General features: G+C 54.9%; 6 protein-coding genes across 7 annotated transcripts; 2 read left to right on the top strand and 4 right to left on the bottom strand.

Annotated features, from left to right (window-relative positions):
* Positions 1-5540: 5540 nt before the first annotated feature.
* Positions 5541-6218, top strand: PV07_02877 (uncharacterized protein; the record flags this gene model as incomplete). The annotated part of the gene is made up of 3 exons (XM_016389524.1): positions 5541-5618; positions 5674-5724; positions 5782-6218. Exons 1-3 carry the CDS (start codon positions 5606-5608, stop codon positions 6216-6218), a joined length of 501 nt encoding a protein of 166 aa, XP_016251426.1. The 5' UTR covers positions 5541-5605.
* Positions 6219-8832: 2614 nt separating this feature from the next.
* PV07_02876 (uncharacterized protein) lies at positions 8833-10737 on the bottom strand (the record flags this gene model as incomplete). Its single annotated transcript, XM_016389523.1, has 2 exons — positions 8833-10186; positions 10289-10737. 2 exons carry the CDS (start codon positions 10735-10737, stop codon positions 8833-8835), a joined length of 1803 nt encoding a protein of 600 aa, XP_016251425.1.
* Positions 10738-10917: 180 nt separating this feature from the next.
* PV07_02875 (uncharacterized protein) lies at positions 10918-12087 on the bottom strand (the record flags this gene model as incomplete). The annotated part of the gene is made up of 1 exon (XM_016389522.1): positions 10918-12087. One exon carries the CDS (start codon positions 12085-12087, stop codon positions 10918-10920), a length of 1170 nt encoding a protein of 389 aa, XP_016251424.1.
* Positions 12088-12511: 424 nt separating this feature from the next.
* On the top strand, positions 12512-16523 carry PV07_02874 (uncharacterized protein). Its single transcript, XM_016389521.1, has 2 exons — positions 12512-13000; positions 13048-16523. The coding sequence occupies exon 2, from the start codon at positions 13124-13126 to the stop codon at positions 16076-16078; it is 2955 nt and encodes a 984-aa protein (XP_016251423.1). The 5' UTR covers positions 12512-13000; positions 13048-13123; the 3' UTR covers positions 16079-16523.
* A 247-nt stretch (positions 16524-16770) lies between these two features.
* PV07_02873 lies at positions 16771-19289 on the bottom strand. Of its 2 annotated transcripts, XM_016389519.1 has the most exons (3): positions 19026-19289; positions 18751-18932; positions 16771-18677 (listed from the first exon to the last, which is right to left on the bottom strand). In XM_016389519.1, the coding sequence occupies exons 1-3, from the start codon at positions 19161-19163 to the stop codon at positions 17228-17230; spliced, it is 1770 nt and encodes a 589-aa protein (XP_016251421.1). In that variant the 5' UTR covers positions 19164-19289; the 3' UTR covers positions 16771-17227. The 2 variants fall into 2 exon arrangements, with proteins under 2 accessions (XP_016251421.1, XP_016251422.1); XM_016389520.1 differs by having other exon boundaries at positions 16771-18928.
* A 1384-nt stretch (positions 19290-20673) lies between these two features.
* PV07_02872 (uncharacterized protein) lies at positions 20674-21809 on the bottom strand (the record flags this gene model as incomplete). Its single annotated transcript, XM_016389518.1, has 1 exon — positions 20674-21809. The coding sequence occupies exon 1, from the start codon at positions 21688-21690 to the stop codon at positions 20674-20676; it is 1017 nt and encodes a 338-aa protein (XP_016251420.1). The 5' UTR covers positions 21691-21809.
* Positions 21810-26398: the final 4589 nt, after the last annotated feature.

Here is a 26398-nt window from a genome sequence, read left to right as displayed (position 1 = left end):
GACTGGGTCGGAGAACTCTCGCGTCGTTCAGTCTACTGGCTCCCTTCGACAACCCTCCGCGAAGGGGTGTTGCCTATAATGAATACTGCCGAGGTCAAATAGAGCAGGATCGAGCCGAGCCCGAATTGCCGGCCACTCTGATTGGTTTGAAGTCAACGACCTCCATGCCGCGATGTTTGGTGTGCTCATTGCTCAACGCGGACGCCGTGCAGGGTCAGGCTGCGCAGATGGCGAACTTCCAAGCACATTCCGACGAAACCCGCCCCGGAGACCGCGTCGAGGCTGACTCCCAAGCAACGAACGTCTGATGCCACCTACAGCTTGACCGTGGACTGTGGCGGAGTAGCGTTGTCCGAGCAGCGAGCGATATGGTAAGGCTGGCCCGACAGCGCTTGATTTTCTGCAACTTACGTACCGCTCACTGATTCGGGCCAGCGCTGCTATATAGTAAATAGAGAGAGAAGCCTCTGCTTCTGCTGTTAACTGGATGCGCTCCTTCATCCGTGTATCTCCTGCTGCCCATGACCACGACCTTGAGAGCCGAGCTGTCGGAGCTGTTCCACCAGTATCACGGGGACCTCCAGCGACCCCCGCTCCGTCGCGGCCTTGCGGCGTTCGTAGCTGCCGTCGAACGGCATGCGCACGCGCCCTTCGCCCCCGGGCAGCGTCTGGGCGGAGCGGAGAAACTCGCCGTACTCTTCGGCCTCCCTCTTCACCTCGTCGAGCGGCCGCAGCACGGCCGGGTCGAACATCAAGGCCAGGAAGCCGAAGCCGCTCAGGGTCGCCGGCACCGCGCTGCTGCCGGCCGCCATGCCCAAGAGCTGGACCATGACCGCGAGGCCGCTCCCCTTATGGCCACCCCACACCGTCATCGCGCCCTCGAGAGCGGCGGCCGGGTCGGTCGCTGATAATACCGCCATCGCCATGGACGATCGATTAGCCTGGTTTCTCGGAACGTCTCAAATCGGCCGTCAAACGGGCCATACGTACTCGGCCGGCCATCCTTGCCGTACGCGGCGCCCTCCGGCAACGCGATCCCCAGTCTCTGCGCCCGCACGATCTGCGCGTGCATGACGTTGCTCGTCCCGACGTCCCAGATGACGGGCCGGTCGACGCGGGCGGTCGGGAACCCGATGCAGACGGGGTTCGTGCCGAAGCGGGCCTCGACGGCGCCCTGGGGGGCGACCAGCGGCGACGTGTTCGACGCCAGCACGCACACCAGGTCCTGCCGCGTCGCCATCTCGGCGTAGTGCGCCAGGTTGCCGCTGTACCAGAAGTTGTGCGCGCCCACGACCGCGACGCCGGACGTCTTGGCCTTGGCGATCGCCAGCTCCGTCGCCCGGTGCGCGACCATGTACCCCACGGCGTCGTGGCCGTCCAGCCGGACGAACGCCGCGCCCTCCCGGACCACCTCAATGTCCTGGGAAGATCGGGGCTGCGAACCCTGGAGCTGTTCGATGATGCTGAGCGCCCGCGCCAGGCCCGCGAAAGGACCGCCTCGGAGCTCCGCGTCGACCAGATGCTCGGTGATCATAGCCGCATCGCCGGCGGAGTATCCGGCCTTTTCGAGAGCTGTCTGGCAGATCTGGGACGCCTCTGAGATTGAGAGCCGGACCACGGCCACGTCCTCGGCCGAGTGCTCCATATTTGAGAAGAAGGGGGTACTAAGTGTTGCCGGGACTGAATAGCTAAAAGGCGACTTAACATGCGAGGCAGTGAGAGTGGTAGGTAAACCTATGATCTATCGCCCATTTGGAACCGGTATATATCCTGCTTGGAACGTCACTCCGTCTAGTAGTACCGGCTCATCGGTTGTTTCCGGTACTTCTGTTAATCCATTGTTCTCACACCTCCGCGATCAACCTGATGGGTACAGATCACAGAGACCTACGTTAAGGGTCCATTACGCTTTCAACTCCAGCTGTAGAACTTACGTCTGCCATGAAGAAGCCAGTCTGGGTTCTTACGACGGTCGACTGATTTAGAAGACTCAAGGACATGATTTTCTGTCCCTTGCCGAACCACAGTTTGCGACGATGTGTGAATCACATAACTACTTATTTTCCTTCCTATTTATTTCACGTGGCAGGTCGTTCTGGCCTGCCGTTCTCAATTGCGCGTCCATCCTCCTCTGAAAAGAGCTTATACAGGCTCCTGTACTCCTTTCCCTGACACAACGGACTATCTGATGGCGGAGGTAGAAGGGTCAGCAAATATTTCCGAAAAACAAATGATTTCTGCACGTACTGGCCGCACGCTTCCAAATATCTCTCATAACATCCGCCATCACAGACTTGGCATTTACTTGAGACATCAGATCGACAGTCATCTCTGTGCTCTCAATAGCCAGGTCGAACCCTGGACCCCCGTCAGGGCCGCCTTTGAAATCTCGACTGGCTGATGACGTGGGTTGCACTCCCTTGATGGGAGACATATGCAATGAATTCCAACACATGCCACTGCTAGCGTTGATGACATCTGGGATTGTCAGTCAGAGGACCAGCGGCGACAAACGTCGAGAGCACAAGCAGCTCTAGGCACTTCTCACCAGTGAGGACCTTGGGATCAAGACCAAATCGGACGCCAGTATTCATTCCTTCGTAAGGTCAGCTGAGGTTACTGCAGGGTTGGGTCTGGGTGTTGAGGGGACTGCTCGAAAGTACCTTCGCACAAAGCCACATAGCTAATGGATGCAATGTAGTTGTTGATGATCTTAGCTGCGAGCCCAGCGCCGGGAGGTCCACAGTGATAGATATGGTTGCCGTCCGAAAAGGTCAGAACGATTGGTCGCACTCGATCGAAAAGTTCCTTCGAGCCGCCGATCATAGCACTCAGTTCACCTCTCTTAGCAAACTCCATACCGCCCGAAACCGGACAGTCGACAAAATCCCCAAACCCGGAGCCGACGATTTGTTTGGCGACCTTCAACGAACTCTGGACGTCCATGGTAGAAGTGTCGATGACCAGCTTGGATCCATCGCCGACTTTGGCCGCCACGATACTCGTGGATGGATCGGTGAACACTTGCACAATCGGCTTGCCAGGAGGCAACGAGGTGATGATGATATTCTGGTTTGACACACCATCAGCACACGACGTGCTCGGGTAGCGCAGCCTGACCAATAAATCGAAGTATCCCTCCTCGACGGACTTACACATTGTTCAGCAACTTCCTTGGGCGACGAGGCAGCCTCCGTAGTACCAAGCAGCCGAGCCTGCTCGAGGAAGTCTTCCACACGCGCTTTGTTGACATCACACACGACTAGCTTTGACGCAGCTGGCATTTTGGCCCGGAGGTTGAGGGCCATGGGAAACCCCATTCTTCCAATACCAATGAAGCCGTAGGTCTCCCTCTGCATCGCCTGAGGCTCTTCATTTTGAGATGCTGATGGCATTGCTTTTGGATGGGAAACAATCTCGACGCGTAAGAGCTCGTTTCTACTTACGAAATACAATTGATCTCACCGCTTTGTTGATATATTTGTTGCATCGTGTGCCACTGCTAGTAGACGCACCGGTTTCATCTTCGATGTGAGTACCGAGACCGAATCGATATCCGCGGAAGAATCGGGCAGAAGTCAGCCGAGCTCATCGACCTTGGATCAGGTTGCAACTTCGTCAGGGAGGCTACAACCTGGAAGATCAACGCAGCTTGGATCAACAGCATACCCAACAACCCGGCTAGCATAGTTACGGCCATTCGGCAGTTCGGTAGTTCGGCTGTCCAATGCTGAAAGATGTGTGAGATCAGGTCTCTTCCACAAACACCTGACGGATGGGCCGGCCGTTTCATATTTTTCAAGACAAGGGTGTCTCTTCCATGAGACAGCAATGCTCACTCTGTGTTACGGTATCTCCAGATCTCCGAATTCGTGGATATTGACCGTTTGCTCTCTAACAGAACCTCCACGCTAGTAGCCCTTCAAAATGTCGGACCTTTGGCATGAGTACCGCGACCACTTGACCGGTGGTTGGAAATGCATCTCATACGAAATTTATGACGGACCGTCACCGAGTGCAAAGCTTGTGGCACGACCCCATGGGAACAATCCAATGGGGAGAAGTTACCTCAGCCGCAACGGGTATCTGGCAGCCCACCTAGCGACGCCAGATCGGATGAAATACTCCGAGTCAGACGTGCCATGGGCCAAACGAAGTGACGCTGAAATCGCGAATGTGGCTCGCGGGCTGAGCATGTACTGCGGGTATATGGAGCTATTCAAAGACGACAAGGGTCTGTTTTGGAAGACAAAGGTGGAAATCGCCAGTGATCCTACCCGAGTCGGAGGGTTCCAAACGCGCAGAGTAGAATTTTTGGAAGAAAATGGTGAGGCTTTCAAGGTCCTCAGGCCCGTTGATCCGATTGTGCTCGAGGTGAGTGACCGAAACTTTTCTTCTCTTGATCTTCCTAACCGACGCCCAGGATGGAACTCAGGCTTGGGCGGTGGTGAAGTGGCAGAGAGTGGAATCTGCGTAGAAGTTGAGATGAAGGGGAAAACTGTGCTGTGAGGCTTGCCGGGGGACGAGGTCCTTCCGTCCTTCAACTTGAGCAGCGTCTGAACCAGGTCGAAGCCGTTGCATGTCGAGATACGTAAACCATGGTGGATAGTTGTCAAGAGACTTGGTCGATGCTTTCACATGACGGGAGTGACATAGGAAATGATGGAAGCTTGTCGACCACCAGGGGTAAGAAGGAAATGCTGAAGGTTATGGTTGACCGAACGAGACAGACTTACATGTCGCAAGCAGTACCAGAGGGATATTATGAGGCAGTCCCAGGGTAAATACGGGAAACTGGTCAAATTGAAGGCATTCCAACAGAATCCTAGAGGCGTGCCCCGGTTCCAGAATAGTCAAAAAGCACGCCATATTTCTCGTGGACAACTCCTCTCTTGAGCGTATCCACGCACAGTGGAGCACGGGGAAGTCTGCAGAGGCATGCTCGAGCATGACAGTTTGTGAGCGACGCAGTGTGGTGACCGCTGCGATCCGGCGCATTAACGACTGCAAGCATCGAGAACGGGTCGATCTAAATGCCGCACCAAGGGAGCCCATGTTTACCGAAGGAGGCTTCCGTGTGCATCTGCGCCGCGGCTGGATCTGGAATTCGGACATGGTCGTGCAGAAGGGGAAGTTGCGTGTAGTCAGTATAAGGTAGGTGTGATATCGGTGAGTGCGAGAGAGTTGGCGAGTAGAGTGGGACTGCTCACCTTCAATTCCTGGTGAGCCCGCCGCATCATCTTTTTCCAAATCATTGGGGGGCTTAGATGCGCTTGTGCGGTTGTGGCGCTGACTCGGGCTCTGCACACGCTGGATCAGGAAAGTGTGTGGGAACTCAATCTAGAAACACCGTCACACTAGCACATTACACGAATGACGCTCGCTTGGTTAGTTTGAGAAATCGACCAGAACGCAGTGGAGGTGAGGGCTCTTCACGGCCATGATGCCATCAAGCTGCTGCTCACCATGTTTCGGAGTACACACCTATATATGTGTGCCATCTCACTTGGAGACCCGACTACAACCCGAAAGCATTCATCAGAGTCGCAACGCTTAATCTCCCGGTCTTCTGAACTTTTACTCGGTCAACAACACTGAAGCCGATATGTCGCTGCCCAGTGAGTTTATGTGGCTTCTATTGAAGTATCTCTCAACTGATAAAATGGACAACAGCAGAAACCCCCCTCTCTCAAATACTTCCTGTGACAGCCACGTTTGCTCCAGGTACATCTCACCCATCATCCATGCACAATGAGTCCACTGGCTAACGAGGACCATTAGCATTCGCTGCTTACTACGCCCTACTCAACCTTCGTGTGAGCGCAGTCCGTGTGTCGTGCAATACCATGATGGGAACCGAGACCGCAGACAAGAGTCAATCCACCACCTCAAAACCCGACCCCAGCAAGCCATCAACAGGACCCGACTACAACAAGGATCTTCTCGTCAGTACCCGTTGCCACGCCAACTTCGTCGAGAATGTGCCCTTTGCTCTCCTTGTTGCGTCCTTTGTTGAGATGAATGGTGGAAACACACTGGCACTGACGGGTTCACTGGCTGCGCTGCTGTTTTTCAGGATTGCGCATGTAGAGTTCGGTTTGAGGGCGAAAGACTCGATGGGCTGGGGGAGACCGGTTGGCTACTTTGGAACCCTGGGTTTCGTGGTTGGGATGAGTTCTTATGCAGCTTGGTTGGTGAGGAGTTATTGGAGAGCATAGAGTGATAAGCTCATCGGGAGCTGGGATTTCTGTTGTCAAATCGTATATTGATGGAGGCCAGTCTGCTTGTCGTCGTGTAAATGGAAGGTGGAAAGAGCAACTTCCCATGTTCTGACCTGACAGGCTCAACTCAGGCTCTCTTCTTTCCTTTCCAGTTCAACCACTCGTCCTCCCACTCGAACCGCATGCCTTTCGCTTCATGGCATACCCGCAGAACACGTTCGCTCCTTCAAGGTCCTTATCGAATCCCGACATATCGCTATCATCCTTTCGATCCATATCCAGCACCCTCTTTTCACCCCCACCTCTTCCGGCACCGCCCAAGCCGCGGAAAAGGCCTGAGCCCACGTCTGAGCCATCCTCTGCATTCCTTTGTACCGTCTGCTGGACTGGGCAAAACTCGTTGCCACATACCTTTGGCCTGGAAGGTCGCATTGTATGTGCCGATTGTTGGACATGGATATACAACATGAGTATCTGTTGGCGCTGTGGAGAGGTCGTGTTTCGAAAGACTGACGCGGTGAATTTCGGATGGTGCTAGTGGCATTGGAGTTGCTTCTCTTGCCTCATCTGCGCAGTATGGCAGAGATGGACACGCCCATGGCTGCCAGAACCCGCTGACGGCCCATCAGTCTCCTCTGCGCCCTCCTCCCTACCTTGATTGCAACTGTGAACCGCACAGGCATGGCATGATGGTCAAGGACCCGCCAGTCTGTTCCCGTTGTATCGACCAGCCAGAATCCATCACGAAGCTTGAGCAACATGTTAGAGCTCCGAGGAAAGGCTCAGACAGCGTCACGCCTCCCAAAGGACTATTGGATGGAGCATCCTCGAGAATATCATTGACGGACCCGCTGAATCCAAGCGCCAACAAGCTCGGGCCTGCAAATCAAAGACATCGAATGCATCCCACATGGATGACTCTTCTGCCTTCGTACAGACAGTCAGAATCAATTCCACCATATCATCCATGGTCAATTCAGCACGAAAGTCCACTGCAGAAGCAAGGCACAACATCTTCCACGCCATTCGCAACGCCTCCACAGGCTGCTGGGGTTCCGGAAGCGGTATCTCGTTCGAAAATTTCACATCTGTCTGAAGCAGATTTGTCGGGACGCCTGCCCATACCATCGCAGAAGTCAATGAATGCCTCCCACCTTCACTCGGTCGATCATCCTTCCGCAGAGCCCTCGAACTATCAAGAACTCCAAATCCCAACTTTGACACAATCAAGTGCCTCCCCTTCTCAGCGTTTAGCCACGCCACCATCAGGTGACGCCAGTAGATCGCGATCCTCCTCCAAAAGTCGTATCCGACGCAGCTTCTCAACCACAAAAGCGATAAATCCTTTTCGAAGATCTTCCACCGCAAAGTCTTTTCTCGCCCCTGCCGGATCATGCGGTCCAGCACAAAAGCATACTCCACTGCCTTCTCAAGACATTGCCCCGGCAAGAACTCCCTTCTTCAAAGAGCTTTCGGGTTTCTTTACCTCGCGTTCCAAGGCTGGAAATTTCGTCTTCCCAAGCCGTGTCATTCCCGCCAGCACGAGAGTCGACGAGAACGGAAGCAGCTCATTCGATAGGAGTGTTCTGGACCGAGCATGTGAGAGATGTGGTGTGGACGTGTCTGATTGGGGGGCAAGGCGCGAGTCGGGTGCACATAGTCGCGAGGGTGAGAATGAGCGAGGTCGTATGGATCGGATTTGCGAGACTTGCAAGGCCGCTGGTACAGTGCCCAGAGCGATGCCCGGAGCATGGGACTGAGAGGCCGTTGTCGGTCTGTGCTCAAAGAATCTCTTCATTCGTACTTCACCGAAAGCGCTCGAGCAGAATATCAGCAAAAAGAAATCACACTGCGCAAAAACATGCTATCTAGTAGCGCGTGATCGCGATACACAGAGGGAGACAGCTGCGAGAATCTCCTCCGTACTGGAGCCAGCGGTCTAGTGAATATTGCCAGGAACACGACATAAGAAGATGAAGGTAAAGACAACTGTAGACAGTGCGAGGCGGAGGTAAGCCCTCCATCTCGGTTTCCTTATTAATGTCTGAAATTTTTGACGCCGAGAAACACCAAAGCTGTAACTTTTGACATATAGGGTCGGGATCGACCTGCAGTCGATACCCATTCGTGAAGCAAACAATCTCCGTGTGGTCCAAAACCCGTAGAAGGTATTATAGCTCAAATCGGACCTTCTAGCTATGGTTGTGGCTGGCATCTGAGCGACCAACTAGATATTTTGATTAATCTCGAGATCGGATACCACATGATGCGACATGTGACCTAAGGAAGAGCACAATTCCGCGTCTCAGAGGTCTTGATGACAAAGCCTTGCTGTTCTTGGCCTGTGTCCAGCCTTGTGGTAGACTCAAGTTATATCCACCGCGCGATAGGCCGACAGAACGCTGGTAGTAGACATGGCGGGAAAACTAGGAATGAATATATCCAAAATCGACTAGGTGAGGCGTGAGGCCTGAACGTGGTGGCGGTATTCTGTGCCATTCAGAAGGCTCTCGATTCCAGTCCCGAAAAGGAAATTTGAAAAGGTCCATGGGCGATCTGATTGAACGTAGAGTCATTTGGGGGATTTCAATACTTTTGGGGATGCAGCCATTTAATCACCCCACCACCTCACCCCAGGAGGAGCCTGACGGACATCATGAAGATCGTTTCTCGTAAGCATCCAGCCATCAGAATCTGGTAGGTATATCTGCGGCGTGTTGAATCGCTTGATTTCGCTCCGCATCCGCCGGTGTCCAACCCAGGTTTGGCAGTGTTTGTAATTTCGCGACCTGTGGCCGGTCGTCAGGACGGTCTGATCGCCTTGTTGTGTGACCTGCCAATACATGGTGTCAATGTCGACAAAGGATGGGGCTGCAGCGATGGATAGCAGTTGTAAGGAGTGGCACTCTCCGCGCAATTGATCGAAGATGCGGACCGCCTGAGTGTCGGAGACCGGAACGCAATGTTGCACCCTCCCCTCGGTGCGCAGGCTGGAGCTGGCTATGAAGGGTGGGAATAGGCGGAGGAATCGCAAGTGCTGGAACTTGGCGAGTGCGTTCAGAAAAGCATATTGTTCCACATGCACATCCACCCCGGGGATTGCTGTAGGGTGCCACAAATGCTCGATATAGCCTATGTCCAACTCCAGCCGCTCAAGTTTGGGTGCCAGTTTCGCCGCCGTCATAATGTCAGTGGAGCTACGCTGGCTCTGCTTGCTGTAGACCGACGACCAAGAATCCTCACAATGCAGCCGGAGGCGGCGAAGCTTGGGGCCCACAAGATCTGTTATGGGGATGTGGTTGCATATCCCATCGACTTCCAGCTCTCGCAACTCTGACATCTGTGTGAAGTCGATTGCGAAAGCGTTACGCAGATCATCTTCAAACAATAAGACGGGAGGTTCTCCATAGCTACATCCTGGATGATAGTCCCGTGGGTGATTCGCACGGATGCGCAAGGCCTGGAGATGGAGGAGCCGAGGAGCACTCAGATACATGAAATCGTTGATGGGCACAGTTAAACCCCATTCAATGGAGAGTCTCTGAAGATTCGCCCACGGAATCACGGATGAAATCAAACTTTCTGGCGACCGGGGAGGGAAGGTGAAGGCTCGTGTGATATTCAATCGTAGCTCGGTCCATGAGGGGCCCTCCTTTATATGTGGCGTCTCCGACTCATCTGCACTCGAGTGTCGCAGCAGCCAGTCTATGTGTAGATCTACAGCAGTGGCTTTTGCTATCGCATCGTAGGTGGATTGATCGGGCTCAGGGTATTTGAAGGGAGGTGCACCGAACGCGCCCAGGGCGAGCTGATGGCGCTGAGCAAGAGAAACCATAGCAGTGGTGGCTTGAATCAGGTCTGGCCAGGGCGAAGATGTGTAGAGATGGTCAATGATAACTTCATATCGCTGATCATGCGGAAGCATTTTTATCACCTCGTATGCTGCAGCCGCAGAGCAGTCCAGTCTGGGACACCATTAGCTTCATACACGATTTGAAGCCGGTAAGCAAAAAAGGTCACGCCCGATAAGTTTTTTGAAAAGACAAACCCCTATCGCAAGTACATACCTGATACGGTGAAGCCGATGCATGAACGGCAGACTGTCACGAATTTCGCCAAGGTCAGAGTAATAATGCTCGCGACTATCTGCAGAGGCCGCGTTGTCCGGAGATTTAAAATCTGGTATTTCCAGCGGGCGTTGTACATGCAGTGTGTGGACATAGCCAAGGAGATGGTGATCATCGAGGAGGCAACGAAGAAGCTCGTGTTTCCGTTGGTCCAGTCGATCACGGACAACGTGGGACACGGTTCCGAACAGGAAGGGCAATGCCGATTTTCGAAAGTGGCGTGCAACGAGAGAAAAGGGTAAAAGCGAGCTCAATTGCCGGCAACTACTCTCATAGAGCAGCTCAGCGATTAAATCTATGACCTCTGACGGGAGTTGGACTTTTGCTTTTGTCGCGTGCCAGGGGTCCGCGATAGAATAAGGCAGCCTCATGGACTTGAGTGCCAACATGTTCGCCGCCTGCAGGCTTGAGAGTTCATCCAGGCGGGAGACTCAGATGTCGTACCAGATGGTCCAGATTCAGCTTGAGCGGGATTCTTGGTCGAATGAACATCAGATGATGAATGAATCGAAGGTGGTGGAGGAGTAGGGTCGAAGTTCTCCAGCCTCCTTGATGGCTTGGGCTGAGCGTCACCACGTGAAAGAGGAGGGGAAGTCTGGCCGGATTATCGTTTCGCCGGAGCGCGGGGCCAGCCATGTAGAACCCGAAGCGACCAGCAATTCAGAGCGTCGCGCATTCCTCGCAGCCAGTTTCGCGAGATCAAGAGAGATCCAGAGCGGGACGTGGTCGCTATGCCCACGCTCTAATGCAGAATCCAGAATGTCAGTCCCGGTGACAACGCCCGGGTCATCCACCAAGGCGTGGCTGATAATGATCAGGTCCACTCGATCACAGCTCGCGCCCCAAGCACTTCCACGCGGGTAATACGTGAACTTCTTGGTGTTTCCGTGAGTGTGCCTGAAGATATCGATTCCACGCATGCCATTGGGTTCGTCGAAAAACTTGGAATTGAAGTCAGCTCGGTTCCTTACATGTTGCAGAGGTGACGTTCGTAGATTTGGGTGGCCGTCAATTCGGGATCTAGCGACGTTCATGTCGCCAATCAAGATGACATGGTGGCCCTCTGCCTCGTGTTGGAGGACCTCTTCCAGCATGTGTTGATGAAAACGCAACTTGTGGTCATGTCGGGTACCGGAGATCTGACCCGTTACAGGATCCCGATAGGGAATAGAAGTTCCGTTGACCCAGTAGCCGTTGACGATGACCAGGCCGACCTCGTGTTCATGTATCAAAACTCGACCTTCGAGGTCCCATTCTGGCCGCCGGGTGACACGAACGCCCGAGGCGAAGTCGTCTCTGAGGAAAGAAGCAACCCCATGGACTTTGCCGCCGAATCCAGTAGCATTGTACTGGTCTCTGGGAAGAGAGAAATGTACCGTGTACGTAGGTTCTCCAGCAGCGTGGCCGTGATTGGCAGCCTGATGCAGCTGTCTTTGGGTTCCGACGTCTTTGGAGCTCACTTTGACTTCTTGTAGACATAGCAGCTGAGGCCACTGATGGCGTTTCAAAAATGATCGCAGCGGGGACAGGGAACCAGGGCCGAAGGACAGGGGCGTCTGAAGCAGTGGACCGACGCCATTGACATTCCAACTGAAAATTCGAAGCTGGCCTAGATGTGCAGGCCATGTGCTGGCCACGTGTGCATCTTCCTCAGCTGTGTGTGAAACTTTCCTCCTCAACGCAGGCGGACTGATGGACCTGCCGGTGCTACTGAGGGATCTCTTTGCAGCGGCGGACATGGGCACCGGATGGGTCGCTCGATAGCTTCTCTTTTCGCGCTGATATGGCTAGGTAGCCTCGAGTCTTCCGTGAGATATTCGCTGCCGATGCAGGTGTGCATTGACAGGCCGTATTTGCCGACACAAGGCGACGTCATGAAGGAGACACCAGTCCACTGCAGTCTGGCAAGCCCACATTAGTATCACCGGGTTTCCAATAGGGCGAAATAAGCTGCTTGACACACCCTCTGCTCTCTGAAAGCAACTAGAGCGCCCTCACCATCTGCGGACCGAACCGTTCAGGATGGGTTCATCACCTGTGACGCAGCGACTTGAGTGGTGAGCTGAGCTGCTTCGGGATTCAGGGCCTCCAGTCACTGACCCTTTAGGCAGCCCCAGACACAGCCAGAGGCCGGCCCCGTCAACTCCTCAATTGCGCTTGACAGTTGATCTGCAAGGTTTCTTGTCTCGTTTAGGCAGGAGAGCGACGCAGCCTTCTTCCGGCAAAGCTCCGAGTCGCCAGCTTGGGGTTCAGGATGGGGCTCTGGCGGTAGGTTCGTTGGTGGGGTGGGTGATGGACATGGTCGAAGGGGAAAATAGGAGGCGCGCTGTCGAGGCTCCAAGCATCCCCAAACGGTCAAGCAATTCTCAGATAATATATTGCGGCTCGACTCTGCCTCAGTCGCATTTGTCGCTGACCATTATCTCACAGGCGTTCTGCTTCATTTGATCACACGAGCTCGCCCATTCGTGCTCTCTGACGTGAGCATTGAAGGACTTCATTGAGCTCCAAAAGAGTCGAAACGCGGCACGCGTGGACCTATATCGGCTGCCATTGAAAGTCTATCAAGGCTCGCTCTATCGGAGTTGAGCACTCGTGGCAGGTTTCCTATCAGTCGAACAGTTCCTCCTACGCCTACCTGTTTCTCTCTAGGTCAGTTAAATACCTCTTCGAGGTCGATAGTGTTCTGATCTGTACAGACTTCCTCATATCTCGAGCCCAACGGCCGCCGCCGCTGCTTCCAACCCCATCTGTTTACCTACCACCTTATCAGCCATGGCCCCTCAGCCAGAGCTCTATCCTACCCTCCACCGAGTACGCGATCTCGAGACTGCAGGCATCGAGGACCTGCAACAGATTATTCAGACATTCCCCGCCATCGACAACCATGCCCATAATATGCTCACCGAGGAAAACGCCTATGGCAGTGCGGAATATCCTTTTGAGTGTATCACCTCAGAAGCACAAGGACATGCTCTGACGGATCATGTCCATACGAGCCTTGCTCACATGCGCGGCGTCAAACACCTGGCAGAATTCTACCAGTGCCCGGAAACACTGCAGGATGTCAAGGCTGCCCGGTATGAGTGGGTGCGCAGAGACTACCCGGGTCTGATCAAGAAATGCTTCGAAGGAACACATGCGATCATGATGGATGATGGACTGTCGCCCGAGATCATCCATTCATTCAAGTGGCATAGACAGTTCGTTCCCACTGTGTCACGGATCGTAAGGATCGAGGCGGTTGCGTCAGAGCTGCTTGAACATCTCGCTCACGCAGCGGGCTTTATGAGGGTCGGCCTCGATGCTGACTGGGACATCAGCCAGACCGAGAGTTTCTTGGTGCGCTTCAACACCGTCTTCAGAAACCAGATCCGCACCCTGGCCAACGATCCAGATGTCCGGGGCTTCAAGTCAGTCATCTGCTATCGTTCGGGTCTGGACATCGGCCTGGAGAGCAGGAAGAACTTCCGCCCTCATCAGTCCCTGACCGAATCATCCCTCTTACAATCTTTCCATGACTTCCTGCAGAAGGCAGTCCGCGATCACAAGTACCGCATCCAGCAAAAGGAGGTCAATGACTTCCTGGTTGTCGCAGTCTGTGACGTGCTGGAAAAGCTTGTAGACACGGATGGTGAGAACCTGCCCTTCCAGTTTCACACCGGTCTCGGCGACACAGATATCGACTTGGTCAAGGCAAATCCAGCGTATATGCAGCCTTTGATCGAAGCTTTCCCCCAGGTCGACTTTGTCATCCTCCATTCATCGTATCCGTACACGAGGGAAGCAGGTTACCTCGCAGCCAACTATTCCAACGCTTGGCTCGATATCGGAGAAGCATTTCCGATGCTCTCTCGCGATGGCGAGGAGTCTGTTTTACGACAGGCCCTCGAGTTGACACCAAGCTCTAAGATCCTGTGGAGCACAGATGGACACTTCTATCCCGAAACATACTGGCTCGCCAACAAGCACTTCAGAGAAGCGCTTGAGAGATTGCTTACTTCCTATATTGCAGCGGGTGACGTTACCGTTGCCCAGGCCATCGACATTGCTGTCGATATTATGTTCTGGAACTCAAATTTACTCTACAAGCTTGACGAAGAGCGTAAATACCCCGAGCTGCTCCGAGCTTGTGGCAGAGAAGCTGTAGACAGTATGCGTACGCTTGTGAATGGTGGTTCCAAAGCTCCATCTTTCAAGTCATATGCAAGCACGGCTGTCGCTGCTCCTGCTGGAGGTGCATCGTCATCAGCGGCTGCTGCTGCTGTAGCACGACCGGGTGCGTCTTTGAACGCGGCGTCATCGACGAGCCTTTCGCTGCCCCTCCGCTCCGGGAGTGCGAGTGCGCCGTCCGGCCAAAACTCCACTGCCATCCTCGCGCAAAATGTGACGGTTTTCGATGCCTTTTTGCAAACAAATCCGGGCATCAAGTATATGTGGGTTCAATATCTGGACTATACCGGCACTCTTCGTAATCGTATGATGACCGTCCAACAATTCAAAAAGCAGCTGTCAACCGGAAAACCGCTCTGCTGTACGACTGCTCTGACACGGCTGATGCAGGACGACTATCCTGCAACCGGATGCTCGGCTACTGGCCAATTTCTCATGATTCCAGACCTGTCGACCCTCTCATTGAACAAGGGTATCTCATCTCCGTCCGCCACCGTTCAGACATGGTGGATGGCGGACTCGGAGCAAGTTCCCCTCGTTGAGCACTACGACCGCTGTCCTCGCTGGCTTCTGCAATCTCAAGCTGACGCTCTTAAGTCAGAATTCAACATCTCCATGCTGGTCGGCTTCGAACTCGAGATCATTTTCATGAGGCCAGTGCTGAATGAAAACAAGTCCGACTTTGTGGAATTTGAGCCGTTGCACATGGTTCATTCGTGGTCTAACATGACGTGGCAACAGATCGACATGTTACCGATCATTGAAGAAATCGTGGAGAACCTGGGCGACCTCGACATTCACCTTTCGCAATTCCATTCCGAGGCCGCACCGGGACAGTGGGAGTTTCCCTTGCCAGCTTTTGAACCCGTGAAGGCTGTTGATGTCTTGTTCAAAGCCAAAGATGTGATTCGCAATGTCGCCAAGAAGCACGGCCTGAAAGCAACGTGCTATCCGCGTCCCTATGCATTCAGCCCGGGCAGTGCCAATCATGCCCACTTCAGCATCAACGGACCCGGTGACACGGTTGAAAAGTATGAAGCACCTTTCCTCGCCGGGGTTCTGGAACATCTACCAGCATTGATAGCGTTCTTGCTACCCTTTGAAGAGTCATATCAACGCGTCAACGCCGGGATCTGGGCAGGCGGAGAGTACGTGTGTTGGGGAACACAAAACAAGGAGGTCCCACTACGAAAATGTGGACCTGGACATTTCGAACTCAAGACTGTGGATGGCATGGGCAACTCTTACTTGTCCATGGCAGCCCTGCTGGCGTCAGGACTCCATGGTCTGCGCCAAGATCTCAAACTCGAGCACAAGGATTGCACGGGTGACCCGACTGGGATCGGCGAGGAGGAGAGGCAGAAACTTGGCATTACAACACAACTGCCCAACACTTTGGAGAAAAGTCTCAAAGCATTGGACCGTGACAAAGTCCTTCGACGTGCCCTTGGGTATGCGGTGGTTGACGATTATCTTGCCGTCTCGGAGAGTCTGATGGCCAAGTTGAGGGGCTTTGGCGATGAGAAGAGACGAGTGTGGCTGATGGCGCGGTACTGATGCGGGTTCTCGGCGTGTGTGACGAGCCTGGCCGTGAAGGCCATTGATACTATCGTTGTTGATTGCAATACCAAAGCAAGGCATACCCACTCGCCAGGTTGTGGTTACAACAAGCAAGGAGATGATGTCGCGGATGAATCGCCCGCTGTGACCGGGAGACGTAGCAGTGTCTTGATTGAGAAAGACAATCCAACCATGGACACTGCCACCCGTGGGAGGCTTGAATGAATTGGAGATGGATGGTCCCTTGCTTAGATTTGGGGGGGGCGAGGGTTGGGCTTGGTGGGGTCTACTGAAGTAAGGAGCTAGGAGCGCAGGTATACCCGGGCGTGGTCCAGGTGGGAACTCTTATCGATTTGGGAGCAAGGGGGAAATGCGAGGGAGATGGTTAGACAGAGAGATCGCTAATCGCTATGGAATAATGCAGTTCGGCCAGCGGCTCGCCTTGTTTACTTTCTTTTTCTGTTGGCATGCGTCGTGTATTGTATCTACGTAGCGCAGCGATGGTGCAGCGCAGGAAGACAGCGAGGTGTGGAAAGAAACGATGTCGTGTACAGTAGGTGCTCTGGAAGGAGGAAGAGGGAAAGGGGGTCTGAACAATCGGCGTGGTCTCAAGAGTACTCGTACGGCAGTATAGGCCAAGGTAAGGAGTAGAGATGAGTCCCTCGGATCGCAGTACGAACACAAGGATAGAGAGTACCAGGTCCATAGACCAGAGACAAGCCCGGTTGACCGATTAATGAGATTGGTCTATATAATTACCCCCGCGGTGATATTGCCTTCAGGTGCGCCTGCGTGGATTAAGGATCCGCCATGAGCCTATTATCTATCCTGTCCGCGCCCTGGCAAGGGGGCCCTGGTCCAAGAGAGGTTTATGCAAGCCGTGCCGTGGGCTACTGTAGGACTCCTCGCCCTGCGCTGCGTGCGCTGTTCTATGTATGTATGACATTCGCCAAGCGACTTCGACGTGTTTTTCTTCCTTTGTTTCATGCTCACGGACGAGGCAGTCGTGAGCATCCGTGAATGGATCCCAGAGGTCCGAGGATACCAGCGCAGAGCAGACGGAAAAAGAGCAGATCCGATATCCAACGTCCCACATACTACTCTTCCGGGATTTTCTCCGCCTGTTGTTGATGCGATATTCGACGTTCATGAGCCCTCCTCAATCTGCCCGGCCCACTCGGCGGGCTGGTCGAGCCCCGGCGCGCTCACCAAGCTGCCCTTGGCGGCGTCCTCGATGTTCTGGCCGCACTGGACCTTCCAGTTCTTGGGCACGTAGCCGTCGGCGACGCGCTTGAAGGCCTCGAATGTGCACAGGGACGCGTCGCCGCGGTAGTTGTTCCCAGGCTGCGCGCAGGCGGGGATCTTCATCACGCGGTCGTTGTACCGGATCCGCACGTAGTAGCCATCCAGGCGGCGCTTCTGGGACTCGGAGAGTTCCGAGTGAGGCGTCCGCGCTATGAGGTCCTTGGGAGGCACGGAGGGGGATATGGTGGAGGAGCGGGACAGGGAGGGCGTGGAGAGAGGGCTCAAAGACGAGGTGGCCGAGGTGTTCGATGAGGGGTCTCTTGAGTTGGCGTCAGTCGATGAGGACGGGGATCGAAGGCCCAGGAAGGACGCGAAGAATCCCGGTTTCGACACCTGATCGCCCTGCTGTGGCTGGCTCTTGGGTTCTGTGCTCGCCGGTGTGGTTGGCGTAAGGAAGTCTGCGTCGGAAGGATGTCCCTTGGCCGCGTCTCCGTGGTCTTTCTCCTTAAAAAGTTCGAATGCGATGTGACTCGTGTAAGGCGGCCATTTCTCCCCTCCAAACGCCCCCAAGCTCGTCAAGATGCCCGCCAGCGTGGTATCGTGACACCCACTCAACGCAAACCGGATCCCTGTCTCCCCACCTCGACCCATCCCCAACCGTCCATTCTCCCCTCCGATCTCGTTGATTGAGAGGCCCGCGCCCTCGATCTTGGAGGTCATCCGCTCGACGACGTCGCCTATCAGGCCCCCTATGCCTAACATCCGATACTCGCGGTTCTCATTGTACCCCGAAAACCACTCCTCGACGCCGATCCGCTCGATGATCTCGCGGGCGCGGGAGTCGTAGAATTCCTTGGGGAGACGAGTTTCGGGCCCGTGCGCGAGGGTCGAGTTGATGGTGTCCATGATCCCCGAGAGACGGGGGTGCGAGTCGACCGCAATCTTCTTGTCACTGCTCTCGGGCATCCATTTCCCGATCAGTCTCGTCAGGTACTTCATGTCGTCGGAGTCGTTCCATCTGTCGGCCGTGCGCTGGGCGAAGGCCCTGCTCAACTGCGCAAACCTTCGACAGTTGCCGTCGTTTGGAAAGAGGGTTTCGTCCGCGGGGGTGCGTGTCACGATCGTCGGCGCTGGGAATGCGGCCGTGCGCGACGTCAAGGGATACATGCCCCAGAACGTCTGCTGCACCGATTCCAACGCGCGGGGTAGAGGGGTGGAGCGCAGGTAGATCAGGTCGGCGTTGGCGATGAGGGAGGGCATGAAGTGCAGTTGGTCCACATACAGGGTGCGCAGGCGCGTCCCCAGGGTGTATGTCGTTTGGCGACCTGGGTCGGTGAGCTCGCCGAGTTGACTGTATCATGACAACAGAACCAATGAGTACAGAGATCGTCTCAAGTGAGAAATCGGTAGGCAATTGTCCATACCAGACCCCGTCAACCTCTCCCTTGGGCCCAGCCGCGATGACCGGCCCATCGTCCTCGCCAAACCTCTCGAGTCTTCTCCGCCATTGTAGAGAGTTCCACTGTGCCACATCTTGCGGGGTCATGGCGACGGAGCGCAGTCGTTGCGCCGCACTACAGTAGGGCCAGTATGCTGGCAAGCCTGCCTTTTCTCCCGGCGGTCAGCACATGCCACCAGCCTTGCGAACAACACACCGACACTGGAGCAAAATGTACGGTTTGTTTATGGAGGGACTCACATTTCCAAATCTGGCTGACACGGGAGCGCGTTCTCCATGGCGGAGGAGGACCTGGACCAGTCGCAGTTCTAGGTCTTTGGGGTAGAGTCTGTCGAGCTCTTCCTGCGTGTACGGTGGGCGGAATTGGATCGACGTCATTTTGGAGGGACTACACTGTGTGTAGAGGGAAATTTAGGACTATCATAGGAACGGAAGAGAAAAAGATATCATCTTGAACCAAGACGTATTTAGGAGCGGTCGAAGCGTTGGGCTTTGAAGGGGTGGGGAGGCTAGTTCAGTCGGTGTATCAATCTCGGCGTCATGGCGGTTCGAGGTCAATCGACGCCGAAGCTCACCTCGCGCCGCTTTTAAACACCACACCACCCCGTCATCTTTCCCTCACGTTCACTCACCCACGACCCTCTCTCCCCCTCCTCCTCGACGACCGCTTCTACCGCTCGCAATGCGCACGACGTTGCAAACATTGGACTGGGCTTGGCGGGAGAAAAGCTTCTTCCTGCGACCGACAGCTCAGTACGGTTTCTCACTTCCCGGCAGTGTACAGGGTTCCAGGCCACAGAACATGCGATAATAATCCAGTTTGGCCAGAATGGCGGCTGACGACAAGACCGGCCTCTGCACCTTCATCGAGGGATCGACCCCGGAACATGAGGCGATCGAAGTGTCCAAGCCCGACTTTCACCCCAGCAGAACGTCTTGAGTGTGAGTCGACACTCTTGTTTAGATGATGGCGCGCCCGTTGCATTTACCCCGGACAACAATGTCCGTGCGTTCCTCTTCCCAGCCAAACGTCCCTGATCCATTTCCTGGTCTTGTGATGCTGCGGGCTGCGGGTCAAGGCTTAACGACGAGAAACGACCAACCTGGCCACTGTTGACAGCGATCCCGTCAAGTTGGAAGGAAGGCAAGGGTCAACCCCTTCGTGTGGGTGATTCCGGCAAGCCTGGAGAGCAAAACGACAATTTGCAGGTGTGGCATCGCAAATCAGTGCAGAAGACACCCTCTCGACTGCGGCGTTTGGCTTCGATCGTCTGAAGCGGGATGGGCACACACGTCCAATGACACTGAGGAACTGAATTTGGCTGGCTCTGGGGACGACCAAAAGGCGTCGAGATTGCAGGGGGACCGGCCAGCTTCTGGGAGAATTTTGGGGGGTCAAGCTCCGTCTACAAGTTCCAACTCGACGGGTGGAGTACGTCTTTTCTATATTACCCACGACCCCGTGGTGAAGGCATCAATCATCACTCATGGCACCAGAGACTGGGCCGACTACGAGGCTACCGCTCACAAGTTCACACGCGCGCCGGCGGGAGTGGCTATTAGGGTCCGCGGACTCAATCAAGATGCTATGCGGTCATGTTCCTCTGGGGTGATCACATAGCACTGGTCAAAGCACGGGATGAGAAGCGCTTCGAAGTGACGGGCATACCTTTCGAGTGGGAGCAGGACATTCCTTATTGAGGTCAAGCTCAGGGCCACAAGGCAACGCCATCAGTTGGGGATGTTGTGTTTATAGTAACAGATGACGAGGACCAGGGCGGCGACATCGGCTCGTCGTCACAGACGGCAAGCTCTCCCGTCCGCGGCCAACATCGTCATCGGGCCTATTCGAGATATTTAGTGTCTTCGTACATGGCAAAATCTCCATCTACAGCTTTCCGACCTCGTATGGCCTGTTTTCCCGCCAGCACTGTGCAATCTCCCCCCTGGTACACACCCACACGTCCTGTTTCGCGGCCACGTACTCACAGAACCGCTTCAGCTCGGCAAACCGGCCGGGCTTGCCGACGATTCTGCAATGCAGGCCGACCGTCATCATCTTCGGCTTCCCCTGCTGGCCCTCCTCATACAGCACGTCAAAGGCATTCTTCAAGTACGTGAAGAAATCTCCCGGCCCACCAAAGCCCGTCGGCGTGTGGAACTTGAAGTCATTCACGTCGTACGAGTACGGCACCATCAGCATGCCGACACAGTTTTCCTTGCTGCGCTTCCCCTCGGCCACCATGGCCTGCTCCACGGGCACGTCAACCCAGTAGGGGATGTCATCGCCGTAGCTATCACTCTGCCACAGTAGCGGCAGGCCCATCTCGTCGTAGACGTCCCAGACCAGCGCCCGGCTCCGGCTCGACAGCCGCCCGTAGTACCAGCCGACGGGATACTCGCCCGTGACGGCCTTCAGGCTCTCGAGGCCCTTCCGGATCATCTCCTTCTCCTGCTCGGCGGGCATATCCTCATAATTCACCCACCGATAACAGTGGCTCGCGACCTCCGCTCCGCTCCGCACCGTCCGCCTCGCGACCTCCGGGTTCGCCTCCACCGCCTTCCCCACCGCGTACAGCGTCCACTTGAACTTGAGCCGTTCAAACAGCGCCATGATCCGCCACACGCCCACGCGCGATCCGTACTCGTAGTCGCTCTCGACGTTGACGGCGCGCTGCTGTTGCCGCGGCGGGTACCGGCCCGCCGACTCCCAGAGCGCCGCCTCGGACGTCGGGTCGCCGTTCAGCACGCTGTTCTCGCCGCCTTCCTCATAGTTGATCACGAACGAGAGCGCCAGTTTCGCGTTGTTGGGCCATGGCGCGGCGGGTGGGTCGGGCCCGTAGCCGACCAGGTCACGGGGGAAGTCGTAGTGGGAGTCCCATTTGTAGGGTGCTATGTCGGGCATGGTGGTGGCGATATGGTTGTTGTTGTTGGCGGTGGTGCTGCTAAGTGGTAGATGAGGGCGTCAGGGAGGTGAGAAAGGGAGATAAGATAGGTACTGTATGTTCTTGGGCCTGGTCTGGCAAGCTCCTCAAGGCTGGCAGACGGCTGTGTGGTCTTGGCCTGTACTTGCGGTATTTCCCCTTTATGTGGAATGCTTCAGCGGCCCCATTTCATATCGTATTGTCACTTCTGATTATCAAGCCCGCGGTGAGTGACCTCGGGTACCCCGCTGCGTGACGACGTCTCGCAGGAGATATTGCTTGCCCGAAGGCGGCTCACCACGATGGACGACAATCGTAGGATTCGCCAACCTGACATCTCCAATACCGGTACAAGCATGTCTGGAGTTCTCCGCCCTGTCATGGATCTAGATAACATAAGAGTAGCTCGGTGATTTCCTGTTACGGCACGGACGATGTTTCTCGTGGCCGCTCAGTTGGAGATCCCCGTTGGAGGCGGCGCACGGCAAGTCGCGCAAGTACGAACTTTGTAATGACGGACCATCATTCCTCGCAAGGTGAGTAGTCTGTATAGCCACGAGCTCGTTCATCGAACGGCACCCAATAGAATCGGTCGCGTTCGTACTTGGTAAGCGCCTTGCCGTGTTTCAGGCGAGACACGAGATCAGGGTTGGACGTGAAGTAGCGGCCGATACTGATCGCATCGCCCGCGCCCGACTCGACCACTCCCCAAACATTCGTGTCGTTGTAACCGCCTGAGACGAAGAATGGGGTCGCTCCCATGATTCTGCGGAAAGGCTCGAGGCTGATGCCATCTCCGAGGGATTTCAAATATGAGTCTTTGGTGGCAGGGTCGATGATCTGCTCGAATCGTGGCTCGATGAAATGGATGTACGACAAGGCTGGTATCCTCTGCTTGAGACCTTGGCATAGATGAGACCAGATTTCCATTCTCTGCTCGCCATATGACTGCAGGAAGAGACCGAAGGGCGATAAACGGAGAGCAACGTTGTCTCCTCCCACTGCCTCCGCCAAAGCCTCCATGAGCTCCAGGGGAAATCGGCAGTACCCACCCACGGTGCCACCGTATTCATCTGTCCGCTTGTTGATGTTGGTGCTGAGAAACTGCTCAACCAGATATCCATTGCCACCGTGGACCTCGATGCCGTCAAAGCCACATTCAAAGACAGCACGCTTGGCTGCGTCCACGTAAGCTCCTATAGTTCGCTTGATGTCTTCGTGGGTCATCTCCTTTGGCGGATGATCGCTCATTTGGATGCCTTCTCCGCGACCTGGTGCACCGCTGTCATCGTCAGGAGGAGCGTAGCGCGACTTGTGATCTCCCTCGAATGAGGTAGCACTGGGGCACAGTGCGGGCGCGCCAGTGAAATGAGGCAAGCACGATCTTCCTGCGTGCCAGAGTTGAGCGTAGATGTAGCCACCCTTGTCATGCACGGCATCGACGACCGCTTTCCAGCCGGGTACCTGTTCGGGGAGAAACAATCCCGGCGCACAGGGGGAAGCTGACGCTTCCACCGTAGGATAGATGCCTTCTGTAATGATGAGGCCGCCGGGGGTGGTTCGTTGGGCGTAGTAGGTAGCACCAAGCTCATCATGACCCCAGGCACGGTTGGGTTTGCTGACGTATAAAGGAACCCCACGATTCCGGGTCATTGGCGCCATGACAACACGATGGGAGAGTTGGATACGGCCATTGGCAATGGACAGCGGCGTGAAGAGGGCTGAGTTACCACGATCATGCGAGTGAAGACTCGGTGGTTCTCTTGTGTCCGTCAAAACTGCTGTATTTTCCAGGCTCACAACGGCATCTGCGGGGGCTGTCGCCGCAACTGGGGGAACTGGAGGAGCAGGAGCGGCGGCCATATTCTGACGGACGAACAGAACGAGACTAAAAGTGACCTCTATCTAGGAACTCACTTGGTTGATATAATAACGGATGGAGATGACAGACATTGGCCGAGCCTCGCCCCTGTATTGAGAGGAATGAATGAATGACTTGGCAAGCTGCATCCGGCTATGTAGGTACATGTAGTATTACGTGCCCCAGAATGTGTTTGGTCATTACAAAGCCCCCCACTGCTATCTGTTCAGACGGTCTTACGGTCGGTCATGCGCGATGTCCTGGCCTGTAGGGAAACTTGGCCCTAAAATGCTTCGCAATGTCGCGTCTTGTGGCTACCCAGACGCCTTCGTGCTCCTGGATGTATTTCATGAAGTTCCGCAAGGCTTCCGAACGGCCCGGCTTGCCAACTATGCGGCTGTGCATCGGGATGTTCATCATCTTGCCCCCTTCGCGATATAGCATGTCGAATGTGGCCTTCAGATACTTCTCATACATGTCGCTCCCCACGAAGCCTGTTGGGAAGGTCAGCCAGCTACAATCTGCCGATCAAGGGACTGAGAAAGCTTACCTGGACTCATATGAAACTTTCCGTCTGCCGACGGGTCAGTGCTGTCCTCTGCTTGGGTTACTGTTATGTTGGGGGAGACTTACCATTGCAATCATAGTTGTAGGGGATAATGAGCATACCCTTCTTCTGCTCGTCCGGAAGGTCTTTCTCTGCGGGTAGATCAGTCCAGTATGGCACGTCGTCATTGTACGCCTCCGAATTCCAAAGCATCTCGCTGCCAGCCTCCCTGAATGCCTCGGGGAAGAGTGCTTTCGTATTGGGGGTTCCCCGTCCGTAGTAGGCACCGACAGGCATCTCCCCGGACACATCCTTGAGAGCCTTCAAGCTCTGAACGATATAGTCCTTCTCCCTCTGGAGATCGTAGTCCCATATGTCAAGCCAGCGAAGGCCGTGCGTTGCCATCTCGTGGCCATCCCTCACACAAGCCTTGGCGAACGTCGGGTTGAGTTGCATCGCTTGAGCAACCGCGTACGTCGTCCACTGGTAGCCGAACTCCTTGAAGAGACGCAAAAGCCGCCAGGCGCCAACACGACTCCCGTATTCATACTCGGATTCCGCGTTGACATAGGGGGCGCCTTCCTTGAAGCCCCCTGATGCTCCTTTCTCCCATAGGTATGGCTCGGAATGCCCGTCGCCGTTATGATAGGTGCGCTCCGCTCCCTCTCTGCAGCAGCTGTGAGCATGATGACTCCAGCGCACAGATTCCACCTACTCATAATTCAGCACAAAGGACACGGCGATGCGGGCTCCATTTGGCCACTGGGGATCGAACGAGTCCTCGCCATAACCTGAGCACCATCAGAGACACATGGTATAATAAGCCCTTGGGCTGGGCGACTTACCCTCCAAGTCTCTCGGTATGTCGTATTTGGGATCGAGGTTGACCATGATGGCTTGTGGCTTGGAAGATTTTGACACAATGGTGTTCGTTTCCAACTCTGCTCGCCTGTGCTCCTGAGCTGAATAGCCAATTCAGCCACCTGATCTCCAAGTGCGAGATTCTTCAAGGCGCACGGGATCAAAATGGTTTCCATCCCACCGAGGCCGTCATCACCACGACGTACAAGTATGTAATGAAATTCGGGTTCGGTATCACGGCGAAACCATACAAGGGAATCTCCGTGGAGCTCCACCAATCCATCCCATGCTGCTCTTTCCCCTTGCAACATGCATCTCATCTCCAAATCCGTCTTATCACCGCTCACAATAATAATAATAACGTTCGTGATCCTGGCTGGCAGGCCTTTATCTGTCAGCTACAGCCACAACCGGCCAGTATCGTGGCTATCATAGTGGCTTCACCCCACGAACATCTTGTGAGCCACGACAATGTCTGTTTTTTCACTCGATGTGTCCAAGGATAATCCGGTGACTACGGACGACCTTGACCGGGCATGTGAAATTCTCGGAGTCTCTATCAAAAATGAGGAAAAGGCAGAGTATGTCAATCTCTTGGCTGTATACCACGATTCTATGGCCAAGTTGATGGCAGTCGAAGGTAACATTGATGTCTGTCCACGAAAATGGCGACAGCTAGCTGACTTGATAATAATAATAATTCTAGACTACATCCCACAGGTTGACCATGAGAGGTTCGAAAGGAGGAATGTTCGTTTTCCTGAGCCTGCTGACAACCCCTACGGAGCGTGGGCTTGGAGGTGTGAGATCTCCGATAAGACTCCCAATCCAAAGGCACTCCTTCATGGCAAGACGGTGGCACTGAAGGACTGCATTGCGGTCGAGGGCGTTCCAATGCTGCTGGGCACGAACTTCTTTTCCGACTATACTCCGAGCACTGATGCGGCCATTGTCACTCGTATGTTGAAACAAGGCGCGACCATCTTGGGCAAGTCGGTTTGTGAAAACCTGTGTCATTCGGCGACATCACATACAGCATCGACGGGACTCGTGCATAATCCATACGCAAAGGGGTATGCTTCTGGAGGTTCCTCGTCCGGCTCCGCAGTCTTGGTCTCTCTTGGCCCTGAGAATGGAGGCGTGGATTACGCCATAGGGGCAGATCAAGGCGGGAGCATTAGGGTCCCTGCGGCGTGGTGCGGTATCGTTGGATTGAAGCCAACCTTTGGTCTCATCCCCTGGACTGGCGCTGGCAGTAACGAGCCTACGAATGACCACATGGGACCGATGACACGCGACGTCCTCAGCAATGCCCGGCTGCTCAAGGCTATAGCAGGGACAGACTTTGTGGATGATCGGTCATACGGTGCTCCGGCACCGGACAAGATTCCTGCCTATCATGAAATTCTGATCGGGCAGC

The sequence above is a fragment of the Cladophialophora immunda genome (genome assembly GCF_000835495.1).
Source record: "Cladophialophora immunda strain CBS 83496 unplaced genomic scaffold supercont1.2, whole genome shotgun sequence".
NCBI lineage: Eukaryota > Fungi > Ascomycota > Eurotiomycetes > Chaetothyriales > Herpotrichiellaceae > Cladophialophora > Cladophialophora immunda.
Note: the sequence above shows the minus strand (reverse complement) of the source record. Positions and strands in the feature narration are given on the sequence as shown.

Excerpts from the sequence above, each read along its gene's own strand:
- PV07_02874 (XM_016389521.1), top strand. The coding sequence starts at position 13,124 with ATGGCCCCTCAGCCAGAGCTCTATCCTACCCTCCACCGAGTACGCGAT.
- PV07_02873 (XM_016389519.1), bottom strand. The coding sequence starts at position 19,163 with ATGACGTCGATCCAATTCCGCCCACCGTACACGCAGGAAGAGCTCGAC. Across the intron at positions 18,933-19,025 it reads TGTCAGCCAGATTTGGAAAT|GCAGGCTTGCCAGCATACTG; the intron begins GTGAGTCCCTCC and ends CCGGGAGAAAAG. Across the intron at positions 18,678-18,750 it reads GGAGAGGTTGACGGGGTCTG|TCAACTCGGCGAGCTCACCG; the intron begins GTATGGACAATT and ends GTCATGATACAG.